At 52.3% G+C, this 14,314-nt stretch overlaps 1 protein-coding gene across 1 annotated transcript in view; it reads left to right on the top strand.

The window, feature by feature from the left end:
• Window positions 1-14,106, top strand: part of HYDIN (HYDIN axonemal central pair apparatus protein) — a 105,112-nt gene extending 91,006 nt beyond the window's left edge. The window contains exons 64-85 of the mRNA XM_019619791.2: window positions 10-152; window positions 367-585; window positions 1,647-1,807; window positions 2,006-2,118; window positions 2,619-2,841; window positions 3,289-3,501; window positions 4,158-4,296; window positions 4,610-4,775; window positions 5,169-5,316; window positions 5,890-6,097; window positions 6,601-6,822; window positions 7,184-7,353; window positions 7,684-7,882; window positions 8,010-8,168; window positions 8,300-8,580; window positions 8,871-9,090; window positions 9,465-9,674; window positions 10,143-10,306; window positions 10,617-10,767; window positions 11,155-11,385; window positions 12,127-12,351; window positions 13,470-14,106. Coding sequence (XP_019475336.1) covers window positions 10-152; window positions 367-585; window positions 1,647-1,807; window positions 2,006-2,118; window positions 2,619-2,841; window positions 3,289-3,501; window positions 4,158-4,296; window positions 4,610-4,775; window positions 5,169-5,316; window positions 5,890-6,097; window positions 6,601-6,822; window positions 7,184-7,353; window positions 7,684-7,882; window positions 8,010-8,168; window positions 8,300-8,580; window positions 8,871-9,090; window positions 9,465-9,674; window positions 10,143-10,306; window positions 10,617-10,767; window positions 11,155-11,385; window positions 12,127-12,351; window positions 13,470-13,958 — 4,454 coding nt within the window. The 3' untranslated portion in view covers window positions 13,959-14,106. The remainder of the gene's footprint in view (window positions 1-9; window positions 153-366; window positions 586-1,646; window positions 1,808-2,005; window positions 2,119-2,618; window positions 2,842-3,288; window positions 3,502-4,157; window positions 4,297-4,609; window positions 4,776-5,168; window positions 5,317-5,889; window positions 6,098-6,600; window positions 6,823-7,183; window positions 7,354-7,683; window positions 7,883-8,009; window positions 8,169-8,299; window positions 8,581-8,870; window positions 9,091-9,464; window positions 9,675-10,142; window positions 10,307-10,616; window positions 10,768-11,154; window positions 11,386-12,126; window positions 12,352-13,469) is intronic.
• Window positions 14,107-14,314: the final 208 nt, after the last annotated feature.

Here is a 14,314-nt window from a genome sequence, read left to right as displayed (position 1 = left end):
CCTTAACAGCTGCCAGGGTGGATCACATCCAGTTTGGGGACTGTCACATTGGGAAGCCCTACCAGGTGACCTTCACGATCACCAACCGCAGCCGGGCGGAGGCGATGCGGTTCGAGTGGCTGGCAGGCCCCCCCTTCCACTTCTCCCCCCAGGTGAGTGCTGGCAGCTCTGCCTTTCCCACTGCCCAGATAGACTTCTGGGAGCTACCAGTGACTTTCCACCTACTGGTGCTGCTTTTCAGTGCCGGGAGATGCAAACCGGAGCTTAGTTGTGGCTTCTTGTTGTAGGAGATGGTATCTTTGCATCACAACCCCTTTGCTGTTGGTCCTGTCCTTGCCACTGATTCTTGGCTCCCGTTCTCCCTAGGTGGGACACCTCCATGCTGGCTGTGCTAAGGACATCACAGTGACCTTGAAGTCGGATGTTGCAGTCAGCTGCCAAGCACAGCCTGTGAAGTGTAAGGTGGCCAGGATCTCCTTCCAGCTGCCAGCAGAGCAGGTCTCCGACTGGGACGACCGCCTGCACACCGTCAAATGGGTGGATGCCACCAGGGGGGAGGCAGCTATGTGGCCAGTCAAGAAGAAGGTAAGAAGCACAGCAGCAAAAGCCAACCCATAAAAACAGGTGCCTAAAAACAGCAGCAAAGCCACCAACTGCTGGCTCAGCAGTTCCTGCTTCCTCCTGAAGCATGAGCAGTATATGGTGGTCTTACGGGAGTCCAGAGAATTACCATCTCCAGAAGCTCTTGGTCAAGCACCAAGTAATATTAGAGGTTTTCAATTTGCTAATTTTACAGTAACTGTAAAATTACTGAAGGAAAATCAAGTCCAAAAAGAATGACACATAGTCATTAATTCACTATTCCACACGTTTGAGAATGGAAGAATATAGCTAATCAGGCAGCTTCCAGCCCTCCGAGGAGCTCCTCAGAGAACCAAGCTTGTCATCTCTTCCTCATAGTTTCCAGCATCATTTGGGGCTTCTGGGGAACTCCTGCCCCAAGCTGAGGCCCTGCTATCAATTAGCTTTCAAACCTGATCACAGCATGCTGGTGAGCATGGCTTGGCAACCTTGCCCGTGGCGAGGAGTTGGAAGTAGATGATCTTTAAAGTCCCTCCAACCCCAGCTGTTCTATGATTCTGTACATTCTTACCTTGAGGGATGGTTCTTCCCTGGTTTCTGAACCATTATAAGACCTCTAAGCTATTTTTTTTCTCCGTCAGAACGTCAGCAGCCAGAGATTTCCCTAATGATCTCATTCCCTTCCCAAGATGTCTGTGTGGCTGTTGTCCCACATGTGACATTTGGAAGGCACTTTCAAGGAGAGATGGTACTTAGATGTGTTCACTCTTTGGATTCTCTGTCCACAGGGCTCCAACAGAGAAGCTTAATCCTAATATAGAGACCTGTCAGATTTATTGGGGGCCAGGACAAATGTCAGACATTCTACAGGATTTAAACGTGGGGGCTGATAACTGATCATAATCCACATGGGCGTATTCACAGCCACGTGGTGACTGCTTTGAGCAGCATTATTTAGCATTTATCTAAATAAATGGGAATGATCCTTCCTAGCTCCTGTATGTAGCTGATTTTGGAGTCTTGGAAGCTCTCTGCTCAGTGATTCTTCCTTGTCCTCTTTGGAGGTGATCGAGACAGACCCAGAACCGGCTCACACCATCCTGGAGAAGAGCAGCCGTGAAGTAGAACTTCGCCTGAGTGCTGTCGTTGACTATGCTGACTTCCAAGTGGATGTGGACACCATTGAGTTCAAGGAGACCTTGCTGTTCCAGACGAGGAGATTCCCGTGAGTGATGGAGGTGGAGCAGGGGCTGCTCCAAAGGCAGCTGCCCATTTGAGATGCGAGGCTGGAATAAACCGCTTGGATTGAATCTCTCAGGCACCACATCTGCACCTTCCTCTTTAACTTCTAAGCCTGTAAATATTTCATCGCTGACAGCCTTCATTGGTTGTTACTTTTTTTTTTTTTCTCCTTGCTTTTCAGTTTCCGGCTGTCCAATACAGGAAATGTGTCCCTGCAGTACACCTGGATGGCAGCCATGGGGAATGAGAGAGCAGCGAGCCCAGCTGGGGAGCTGCTCCCAGCCGGACAGGAAGGTACAGCACTGGCTCTGCTGGCAGCTTGGGGTGCCTGGCATCCATTGAATGTGCTCACCTCTCTTCCTGTGTGTCCTGATGTTGGTTCCTTCCCAGCATGCTTGTGCTGAAGCTGATTCATTGGGCTGTGCCATCAGTCGTCTTGGGCACTGGTTATGGAAGTCAGAGAATGATAGTGTCATTACGGTTGGAAAAGACCACTGGGGTCATCTAGTTCAACCACTGATGCTGTCCCTGAAGGAGATGAGGTTGTCTAACATGACATAGTGCTCAGAAATGTTCCCAGCTGTGCAATGCGCTGGTCTCTACCATAAGCTGGCACAGCTTTGACCTGGGCCAACTCACTCAGTAGTTCCTGGAAATGTATAGGGGTGAACGCTGGTCAGAAGCCATTCCACAGGAGAAGTTTGCCTTTAGCAACTCAGTTCTGGAGATGAAGAGAGTTTGATAGGATTTCCTTCCTGAAAGCAAATGTCCTGCTAAGCTCTTCCTTCCCACAGGACGTTGCCTCTCCTCCATGTCTGTTCCCTCTGTGAAGCTCCCATTCGGCCGGCTGGAGCACACCTCATCCACCCTGAGCTCACCCACAAGCCTTGTCCATGCCACCCCACTGTTCTTTGTTGAGCCTCCCAGTGGCATCATCCCTGCTGGCCAGGAGCAGCTTTTCCATATGAAGTTCTCCCCGGTGTACGTGGGGAAGTTTAAGAGCTGCATGGTCTGCAGGTAGGGAACTGCCAGGAATGGTAACTTTAACTCGTGCTGCTTTGCCTCCAGTGGGGGGGTGGGAATGCAGACTTGGGGACAGCCAGTCCCAGAGGGGCAGCAGGAATAACCAGCATGCAGGAGTGAGCAAAGGTGATTATCTGGCCGTGGTGGAAGAAGGTATGGAGACAGAGGGAAGAGACATTTTATGAAATATTGAGCTCTTCTTGTGTTGTAGCATCTGGAATGGGAGATTCAGAAAGGCTGCCTAAGGGGCAGCAAAAGCTAAATAGCACAACCTTCCTGTCTACATAGAAACTTGTGTTCTTCTCTAGACACACAGCTGTTCCCACTTCTGCCATCTCAGCTCTGAACTTCTGCTGGAATTTCTTGCACTGAGAAAGAATACAACACAAGCAGCTGTTTGCCTGTCTGGGAACAGTGTTCTCCTAATATCATTCTTTCTAGCATTCCTAACCTGAAGCCAAATCAGAAGGGCCCAAAGGTGGTTGTGAAGGGGAAAAGCCAGATGCCACATTGCCACTTTGAACTGGAGAATTCTGACTACATCACTGCAAAGAGGCGCAACCCAGAGCTGCCAGAGCCCAGAGGAGCAGTGCTAGATCTGAAGACCAGAGTAATCGAGTTTGCAGCTACTGGGGTTGGCAGCAGGAACAGCAGGTAGGTGTGGGCATGGCTTCTGTTAATGGCTTCTTGTCACCCTCCTTAAGCAGAGACATCTCCAGCCCTGTGACACATCTGTACCATGTCTGTGTTCTGCTGACATGTGGCCACCAGTCTGCTGTGGGGCTGGAACAAGCTGGTGAAGAATAAGTGGCCAGTTTTTCCTTCTCTTTGCCCTTTAGTTCAGTGTACACAGCTGGTAGTGTGTGCTCAGCTCCTCAGCATGGAGTTTAGCTAAGAGAACCCCATTTAGCCTGTGCTATGGGGCAGTACAACATTGGTCCCTTCCAAGAGCATCTTTGGGACATTCTTGCTCCTTTGACATACCAGCCAGACAGGATCATTGAAGGCTGCAGCCACAACAGACAGTATCATCTTTCAAAGGAGTCTTGTTGGACCTGATTTCACCATTTTTAAGGTTCAAGAGTTTGGCTATATCCTTTCTATAATTTCTTTCTCGGTAACTGGCATTATTTCCACCTAGGAGACAAAGACTTCTTGCAGAAAGCAGATGAAATGTTCGTGATCCCAGCGTTGTCCTGCACCCAACATCTGGATGATGTCCAGACTGGCAGTGCTTGATGTCTGCTGCAGGATGGGATTATTAACGTCCTGCTGCCACCTTAGCAGTCTTTTTCACTTTGTGTGCCCAGGACCTTCAAGGTGATGAACCCAACCAGTTCTGCATACTCCTTCCAGTGGACATGCCAGGACCCTGAAGCCCCACCAGGACAGAGAGCTTTCTTCTGCCTCACAGAGAGAGGGCAGATCCAGCCTGGGAAGAAAGCAGAGGTTGGTGCAGAAAAGGAAGAAGGTTGGCCCACTAAATATATGCCAGTTTGACACCAGCTGTGTCTAAGCTCTGGGTGTCTGATCTCACTGTGAGCTTGCTTTAGGCAAGGTCATGAGGAAACTATTGAGTGGAGTTGGCAGAAAACCTGTTCTTACACTGCCAACATCTGCCATGCCTTTGGGTTGTAAGTGTCACAGTGGCCTGCTTCTGAGCTGGGAGCTTTCTGAGATTTCTCTGTGGTACAGCCTGCACTTCCTTCCCTTACCCCTGCCAAGGGCAGCGACATTCCTTTGTTTGCCTCTTTCTCCTCAGATCAAGTTTGAATTCATCCCCCGACATCTGGACATCACCGAGTCCTTCTGGGTCTTTACAATCCCTGAGAAGAGCATTTCAGTCCTGTTCCTGCTGGTGGGACACAGCACTGAACCACTAGTGACTCTGGATAGGTCCCACCTGAACCTCCATTTGCTGTTAGTTGGTGAGCACGTGGTTATGCCTTATACACTCAGACATATGCTGATCCAGTTCTGTTGTTCGAGCCAAACTCCCAAAAGGAAGCTGGAAATGGGAGCTGGCACTTGTGAGCAAGTCAGCCAGCTCCTGGTCCTGATGGAAGGAGGAAAAGGGAGGGGAAGGGAGGAAGACATGGGTGTTGGGGGCACGGTGTGTGGCTGAGATTTCCAGGAGAGGATTTGGGGGTGATGCCAGGAAGACCAGGGGGTGAGAAGCTGGTTTCCATGCTCTCATCCTGAGCATGCCATGCTGCGAACTTCCACCAGGCTCAGCACGTGGGCAGGAGCACACTGTGCCGTGGTGGCCGTGCTGCCAGAGGAATTGGGAGTTTTCAGAGACTAATCTGTTCCTTTTCCAGGGCACAAAGTACACCAGACCATCTATATGATCAACAGTGAGAAGGAGGCTTTTGCCTTTGCTTTCAGAGAAAGCTCGCTCTTCTCAGAAGGATGTGGCACCTCAGTGAAAGTAGAGCCCATGGAAGGCTCCATTGCTCCCCTTTCAAGGTAATGAGGCAGTGTGATGGGCTACCAGGCCGGATTCCCTCTCCCACCAGCCAAATGTTGCGTAGTCACTTTGCTTTGGAGGCTTTCTCCCCTCTGCAGTCACCAGGTGACACTCAGTAATGGCACATATCCACCTTGGTTCATTCCCTCCCCAAAGGAGCACCAGGAACCTGCAGGTTTTGCTGTCCAGTGGCTGTTTGAGTTACCCTGGTCTTATGGACCCCCTTCCCGGAGAAGTTCAGACTTGGATCTTCTGGTTTTGATGACAAAATCATGTTTTGAGGCTTTAACCATCTGATCTCCCAAGCCAGCAGCTGTCCAGCCAATACCGCAGATCCACCAGGGGTGTGCCTACTCACAGCCTGCCCAGGTGCTGCATCAGGTCCAGGCAGCTTTGCCTTGGTTTAAAAGATGCTGAGCTTTGCAACAGAGCACTGTGCACAGCTGCTGGCTTCTTCCAAACCTAGGACCTTGCTGCAGCCACTGCACGCTGCTCTCCCGAGGACCATGCATACAGAGCCAAGAAAGCCATCAGAGAGTGAACGGAGCCAAAAATGGGTTTTCTCTCCCCAGATTTCCCATTACAATTGCCTTCACACCGACACTAGAAGGAGAGATGGTCTTCAACCTCAAATGCGATGTCAAGAGGAAAATAGAGCCCCTCTCCCTGAATATCAAGGCCACTGGCTACACCACGAGTGTGTCTGTCAGGTGTGAGAACAGCGATGGTGGTGTAACTGAGCTCAGTGCACAGGAGGTCAATGTCATTGACTTCAAGGAGGTGAGCAGCCCCTCTTGCTCCACACGGTCCTGCAACCTCAACCAGGAGCTTTGCAGATATGTTTGAGCAAGAGGGAGATATTTCATAAAGTCACTGAGGTTGGAGAAGACCGCTAAGATCACTGAGTCCAACCATCAGTCCACCCCACCATGCCCACTGCCCATGTCCCTGAGTGCCACATCCCTGTGGTTCTTGTACACCTCCAGGGGACCGTGAATCCCCCACCTCCCTGGACAGCTCTGCCACTGCATCACTGCTCTTCTGGAGCAGAAATTGTTCCGAATATCCAACCCGAACCTCCCCTGGCACAACTTGAGGCCATTACTGCTCATCTTTTACACATACTCTAGAACTGTTCTATAGAGAGAGGGAGACTGATCTTTCATGGTGGTCAGCCATCAAATGGGAAGGATCCAGGAGCATGTGAGGAAGGAGCTCTTGCTGTGTCTGTTGGCATTTTGCAGGTGCCACAACCCCACATCCTTGCCACTTTCTCCCCCCAGGTGCAGCTGAACGAGAGCACCCGGCGCACCTTCAGCATCTACAACAACGGCAAGTTCAGCTTCACCTTCTCATGGAAGCTGAGTGGCCCCACAGCCCGGGTGCAGTTCCTGTCCCTCAGCCCTCAGACAGGCAGTGTGCAGGCTGAGGGCAAGGTGGACACCCAGCTGGTTTTTCACCCTCGGAAAATGTGCTCATTAAAGGACGTAGAGCTGACACTGCAGGTGAGGCAGCTGTGCGTAATGGGGGAACTTTGATTTTCCTACATGCCAGCAATTTGGCAGCAAGAGCTCAGAGCTGGGGGTGAGCTCCAGCTTTGAAGATCCTGAGCAGGACACAGAGGTTACTGCTGCCAAACTGGAGAGCCTGACGGCTTCTGAACCCATTATCTTACTGAGTGCTCACCCATGGCCGTGACTCTCCAGAAACAATCCCCTCCTCTTTCTGCTGTCCTTTGGCGTTGGGCTTTCCTTATTATCACTGCAGCCAGCCAGCTGTCCCCACACTCTTCCTCACCCATCTCTTGTGTTTGTGGCTGCAGTTCCCATCTCTTGAGCTGGCTTATGCTGTCTTTCTCCCCACCAGATCAGCAAGGGTCCTATGTTTACCTGCATGCTCCTGGCCACCGTGGTAGTGCCCGCTGTCCACTTCTCAACCACAAGACTCAACTTTGGAGCCTGCTTCATCTACCAGGCTGGGATGCCACCTGCCCAGCAGACTCTTGCCATCACAAACAAAGCAGACAAAGACGTCAGGTAGGACTTCACATGTTCATTCGCTCCTCACCTATCCTGTGCCAGACCCAGCAGTGTCCTTCGTGCCCGAGTTGTTCTGGCCATGGGGTTTCACAAAGCATTTCCCCTGGCTGACGGGAGTCTTTGCCTGTATACAATTCTCCTTGGGGTGCCAGTCACACAAGAAACCACTTCAGGCCATTTCCTTCTACTAAGCACACTATGACCTGCTGCCAAGATAAGCACACCCCAGGTTGTAGCCATTGTGCCCTAATAACACTGCAGCCCTGATGTTGTCTCCTGAGCACCAAACACAACACCTCTGCTTTTCTTTGCTGTGCTTTCTGCCAGTTTGAGCTGCTTGTTCACCAACACCATGCACCTGGAGGTGGACTTCCCGGGGTACATCCTTCACCCAGGAGGGACGGTGGAGGTGCCCATCATTTTCTATCCCAGAGAAGTTGCGTCTTACCATGAGGTCATTCCTTTTGAAATCAATGGTCTTTGTCAAGAGACTGTTGAGGTCCAAGGAAAGGGTGCAGAATTGAAGGTGAGAGGAAATCCAAACCCTAAAACTCCAACCAGCCAGCATGGCTTTCGTCATCTCTCTTCCCCAGCCTGCCATGATTTGGTTTTCCTCCTTTCCTTTTGTTTCACGCTGATCCCTCCTGTCTCAGGTGGATGTTGTGGAACCTCAAGGGAAGGTGGTGAAGCTGGGAGCCCTCTCTGTGGGACAGACGGTGAAGAAGATTGTCACCATAGCAAACAATAGTGTTGCCCCGCTCACTTTTAAGCTCTGTTTCATGCCCACTGTACCAGAACTGCAAGAAGATGGGGTAAGGCCACTTCTTTCACTAGAGAACCCTTAGGGGAACCCACAGGAGTACCTGCAGGTACCCATGAGCTGCTTGGGATGGGAGCTAGCATTAATTACAAATGTGTGCTGTCCTCTCATTTCTTTGCACAGGTTCTTTGCTTGCACCCCAACAGAGAACTAAGTTTGAAGCCCAAAGGAGACACCTGTAAAGTGGAGGTGATCTTCTCCCCAAAGCACCGCATTCAGCTGTTCACTGAAGAAGTGATGCTGGAGAGCAGCGGGTTGCTGCGCTCCCTATTCATGGTGCAGGGCTCCTGCCAGGGGATCTGTGTCAGCTTGGACCAGGAGCACCTCAGCTTTGGAGCAGTGGTGCAGCAGAGCTGCACATCCCAGCGCATCACCATGCAGAACACGGGCGACGTTGGAGTCAAGTAATGTAAAACAGTGACTGAGAGCTGGGGTGGGGGTTGGATGATGCTATAGCTTGCCTAGGTAGTTCCCTTCTGCTTTGTCATATCGTTGGAGAGCCGTGCAGTCAGGCCCTGGCAGTTATCAGGGATATACTCGAAAGCACTAGGGTGCAAGCTGAGTCCTGCCCAGCTTAAAACCTCACCACACCTGAGACCCTGTGGAGAAGAGTACAGTAGGTGTGGAAACAGTATATTGCATTCACAGCCTCCCCGTTGCTAATCCTTTCTGTACTTATGCTTTCCTTTGCAAGGTTTAAGTGGGATGTCAAGAGCTTCAAGCCAGATTTCTCCATCAGCCCCACAAAGGGTTACATCTCCCCAGGAATGGATGTCCCCTTCGTGGTGAGCTTCCACCCGTCGAAGCTGAGCCCCTCTATCCAGTATGAGGGGCTGCAGTGCTTCATCCAGGGCAGTGAGCCACTCTGCCTTACTCTGGCAGGGTGCTGCATGGAGACCCCCGTCATCAAAGAGGTAACAGCAGCAGTGCTGGGCTTGGGTCCCTCTTATCCCACCACACTTCTTCTAGGGTACAGACTGGGGGTCCCTCACCTGCTCCTCATTTTCCTTCTCCTTCACCCAGTGTGAAAAAACTCGTTCCTCTTCTTTCTCTATAAACAACCAGCAAGATTGACTCCAAAAACTATGGCACAAATGGACATTTGGCAGATGACTTTTCCTAAAATGCTTCTTACTGTGCTCAAAGGCCTGGTGTAGAGATGGTTTAAGACCCTTTTTCAGACTTCTGCCTCTTCCTTTGATCTCTCTGCGAGTGGGTGAGCAGGTGCCAGTCCTGTGGAAAGAAATCCTCTGTCCAACCATGCATGATCTGTGCTCCTCCATTGCAGACATTGATTTTTTCATGCAATGTGCGTGAGAAGCACAGCCAGACCATCCTCCTATCCAACCCAAGCAATGAGCCCTGGGCCGTGAAGCCTGTCATTGAGGGTGATCACTGGAAAGGGCCTGAATGCATCCATCTTGAGGGCAATCAACAAGACAAGCCATACAAGATCACCTACGAGCCCCTAACCATGAGCTCTGAGAAAATACATCAGGTATGTGAGCTGAGCCAGTATGCTGACCCTCCTGGCACAACCCTCTTAGCTAACCCTGCTTTGGGCAGGACGTTAGACAAGATGGTCTCCTCTAAACATGAATTATCCTAAATCCTATGTTGGGCACCTGCCCATTGCCCTGCTCCATCCGGCCTTACAGCAAGCCAGAACTGAAGCCCAGAGCAATAAGAGAGGCCAGAGATCTCCTGGGTCAGTTTCTGGGGCACTGAGCAGATTTATACCCTGTTGGGGTTGCATGTGATTGGTATCTCCTTAATGATATTCATATTTAAAGCCTTACATTAAGTCTTACAGGAGTCCTGCAGTTTTCAGTACTTCTGGAGGCAGAGGAGATGCCATAGAGGGCATTCGGTGTTGGCGCCTGAGATGAATACTGTGCACGAAAGAGCCAGTAACTGCTCTGGGCTGAGAGCAGGAGAGCTCACAAGCCCCATTCCTTGTCTCTAGGGCTCCATCTTCTTCCCATTGCCAGATGGGACAGGCTTGTACTACGTCCTGGAAGGATCTGCTGAGGGCCCAAAGTGCTCAGGGGCCATTGTTCGGGAGGTGCCATGCAGGACTCCCTACACTGAGCTCCTCCCCGTCTCCAATTGGCTGAACAAACCGCAGAGGTGAGTTGGGCCCAGGAGGCCTTTTCCCATCAGCAAATCCTGCAGCGGTGCAAGGAAGGGCTTTTTGCTGAATGGGAGTCCTTCCAGCAAGCTTTGCACTGTTCTTGGCCACTTTCTGGCCATGGATGCCTGTGGTCACACTGCTCACATGCAGACCCACTCTGGAGCACTTTTCTCTAGGCCAAATGGGTACTGGCTCCCCTCTGCCCGAGGCAGGGAGGAGGACCAGGGGCTGTGGTGTACCCCCAGGTGATGGGTATCCTATGGGGTTCCTTCCTTCCTACCCTCACTGCCTCCTCCTCACCCGCAGGTTCCTTGTGGTAACAGAAATACTCAAACCAGAGGATGTGGAGCACGGTTCTGTGCTGCATGGGCTGGAATACATTGATGTGCCTGGCTCTGGCAAGAAGGACTACAAGCTCACATTCCTCTCCTACAAGGAAGGAGTCTTTAGCACAATGGTAAACGTAGACACCAGGCTGCAGGGTCTTTCCAGGAGCTGTTTGCTGGCTGAGAAGCCCCATGTTTCTTTTCATACCTCCACGTGCCCAGTCTGTAGGTCCCAGGCAGACACCAGGCACCTCCACATGCACTCCTTGTGCTGTCAGTCTTGGCAGCCCTTGAGGGCTGCAAAACACAAGCCGATCAGGACATAGGTGAGGTGGAAGCATTTTGGAGATTACGAATGGAAATACTTTGCCCCAGTCTTGCACTCCTCCCATGCAGTTGCTTATGGCCATCTGTGGAGTGTGGGTGCTGATCTGGAGAGCTCTTTGGGCTGGCCTAGCACTCCTGGTGGATTTCCATGTGTAAGATGACCAGAGCTTCCTTTTTTTTCTCTGATTCAGGTGACCTTCCTCAATGAGGTGACCGAGGAATACTTGTTTTACACGATCACTTTCAAGGCCACTGCTTCAGGACCCATTGGCACTGTCGAAGTGAGTGCCGCTGTCCGGCAGAACGTGTCTTCCACCATCAAGGTGGAGAACCCTCTTGCTGCCCCAGTGGTGTTTGACGTAGATTGCGAAGTGCCTGACATCACCGTTCCCCCACATTTCACTGTTCCTGCTCATTCAGAGGTAGGTGCAGAGCTCTCCCAGTGCACGCTTTTCAGCTTCTCTGGGAGCAGGTGCTCCTTGAAGGTGATGGTCCTATGTTGGCCAATATGGGGCTGCTCTCCAAGGGTAACAACTCCCACTTCTCCCACTTGCTAATAACTCAAAGGGGAAGGAGTGAATGAGAATATCTGCAGTGGGAATTGCCCTGTCCTGATGTTCTGTCACGTTACCTCCTGAGATATGCAAACCCGGTGTCCCACAGGCCATCCTGCAAGTGTGACTGCCTTGCATCTTCTTTCCGTGATTGCTCTTCTTTGGGCCATGTCCCTGTGCTAAGTCAGTTGGGTCTCCCATGTCTTCACTAGCAGTGTGCTCAGCTGCGTCAGGCTGCCCAGGCTTCCTGAGAACTGCTGGAAACACATTATAAAGACAAAATTATGACTCTAGTAGCACTGAAAGAGAAGCATGTTGTGTGGAGTGGGGGTTTAATCCTTGGTTCCCAAGAAAGCAGGGGTGTGGGGAGAGAGGGGGGTGTATGCCAGCCAGTCCTTTCTAACTCAAATTTGATAGTGTGAGCAGAGCGAGGGCACAGCTGCTAGAGCTTGCTAAAGCAGGGATGATGGGTGAAGGGCTGGTATTCGGGCTCCTTTGGGTTCTGTCTCGAGCAGGTTGGGCTCCCGCCCAGCAGTGTGTGAGCACACTTGGGGCTGATTTCCCCCATCCTCTACCTGACCTTGTGGCTTTTGCCTCCATCCTTCCCAGGCCAATCTTGTATTTGAGTACCAGCCTTTGAAGGTAGGTGAGAGCACTGGGTGCCTGATGCTCCATAGCAGTAATTTGGGCTCGTGCTACTACGAGTTGATCCTGAAAGCCACGATTAGCAAGCCAGAGAAGTCACTGTACTTCTGCACTACGCTGGGCTCTAACCAGACCATCACCACCAAAATCATGAATTACAACCGCCAAAAGACAGAATACATCCTCCAGGTGAGTGTGCTGTGCTCTTGCAGGAGGGAGGGAGCCCAGCTGAACAGAAAGGCTAGGAGGCGGCATCTCTGGATGGTGCCAGCCCTCTCTGTGGATGGATCCTGATCCTTCAGCTTTGCCTGGCATAGCTGAAGTGGCCATGGGAGCCTGGTGGGTCTTCCCACCAAAGCTGGACCTGTCCCTATCTGGTCTGTCCTCACTCACAGACCCTCTCCACTGCCCTTGCTGGAACTGCTCTTGCAGATCCCATGGTGCCCGGATTTTCACATTGCTGCCAGAGCTGGGACTTTAGATGTCCCAGGCCTTGGGTGCAGGATTATTGCTGCTGGGAAGATTTAGGCAGTCCCTGTGGAACAACATGGGGGGTGAAATGTGATAGGCAAGGGAAAGTATGGGGAGAAATTCTTGAAGGGACTAGTGGGTGGCAGCTGGACATGAGGCAGCAGTGTGCCCTTGCAGCCCGGAAAGCCAACCAATACCCTGGGCTACATCCAAAGCAGCGTGGCCAGAAGGACAGGGAGGGGATGTGCCCCTCTGCTCTGCACTGTGAGACCTCACCTGGAGCACTGTGTCCAGATGGGGAGTGCTCAGTACAGGAGAGACATGGACCTTTTGGAGTGCATCCAGAGGAGGACCACAGAAATGACCTGAGGGATGGAGCACCTCCCTACGGACACAGGCTGAGAGCTGGGGCTGTGCAACATGGAGAAGGGAAAGGCTGCAGGGAGAGCTGCGAGCAGCTTTCAGTATCTAAAGGGGCTGTAAGAAAGAAGGGGACAGGCTCTTAGGCAGGGTCTGCTGTGATATGACAAGGGGAAGGGGGAATGGTTTCAAACTAAAAGAGGGGCGATTTAGATTGGATATAAGGAAGAACTGGCACAGGCTGAGCAGAGAGGTAGTGGCTGCACTGTAGACACCCAAGATCAGGCTGGACTGAGCACTGATGGAGCTGTGGGTGTCCCTGTTAGTTGCTGGGGAGTTGGACTAGATGACCTTCAAGGGTCTCTTCCTACTAAAACAATCCTATGATGCAGGGGGAGCTTTGCTTTCTTCCCTGATGTTCCCTCTGAGCTCTGCTTTTGTGACACCCCTCTACTTGTCCCTCCTGTTCCGTACAGACAGACTGTGCTGATTTCCAGACGGAGAAGACCATCAGCATGCCTCCTGCCTGCCTGGGGGGCTCGGAGGTGAGCTTGGAGGTGATCTATGAGCCCTGCCAGCTGGGTGAGTCCCGGGCCACACTGCAGCTCCTGGGCCCTTCAGGCATGGAATACAGCATCCCACTCTTCGGCCTCGCCCTGCCCCCCAGGCCGCAGGGCCCCTTCCTCATCAAGGCGGGTGGCAGCACCTCCATCCCCTTCAAGAACATCTTCCCTCAGCCCACATCCTTCAGGTACAGCGTGGAGAACCCGGCCTTCACCGTGAGGGCCACCGAGACCCTGCGCCCCAAGAAGACCATCTTCATGGCTGTCTCCTTCGAGGGCAGCCCGGATGGCACCAAGACCCCCGTCAGCAGCCGGCTGGTGGTCTCCTGCGCCCGAGCAGATGGCCTGGGAGCGGGCATCTCCTGGGTGTTCTACCTGCAGGGACTGCCCCTCGAGAAGTGATGGCATTGGAGGCATCCTCCATGGGCACGGCACTGGCTGGGGGGGGCTCGTGGTGCTATGGTGGGGTCTGTGTCACGGCTTGGAATAAAGGCATGGGCAGAGCAGACTGCTGTGGGGGGATGTGGATATTGGAGAGAGACTTGGGGGTCCTGGTGGATGAGAAGCTGGACAGGAGCCAGCAGTGTGTGCTTGCAGCCCGGAAAGCCAACTGTGTTCTGGGCTGCATTAGAAAAGGGGTGGCCAGCAGGGAGAGGGAGGTGATCGTCCCCCTCTGCTCAGCTCTTGTGAGGCCCCATCTGCAGCACTGCGTCCAGACCTGGGGCCCCCAGCACAGGAAGGACGTGGAGCTCTGGGAG

The sequence above is a fragment of the Meleagris gallopavo genome, chromosome 13 (genome assembly GCF_000146605.3).
Source record: "Meleagris gallopavo isolate NT-WF06-2002-E0010 breed Aviagen turkey brand Nicholas breeding stock chromosome 13, Turkey_5.1, whole genome shotgun sequence".
Classification (NCBI taxonomy): domain Eukaryota; kingdom Metazoa; phylum Chordata; class Aves; order Galliformes; family Phasianidae; genus Meleagris; species Meleagris gallopavo.
This window is presented reverse-complemented; position numbering and strand designations above follow the sequence as displayed.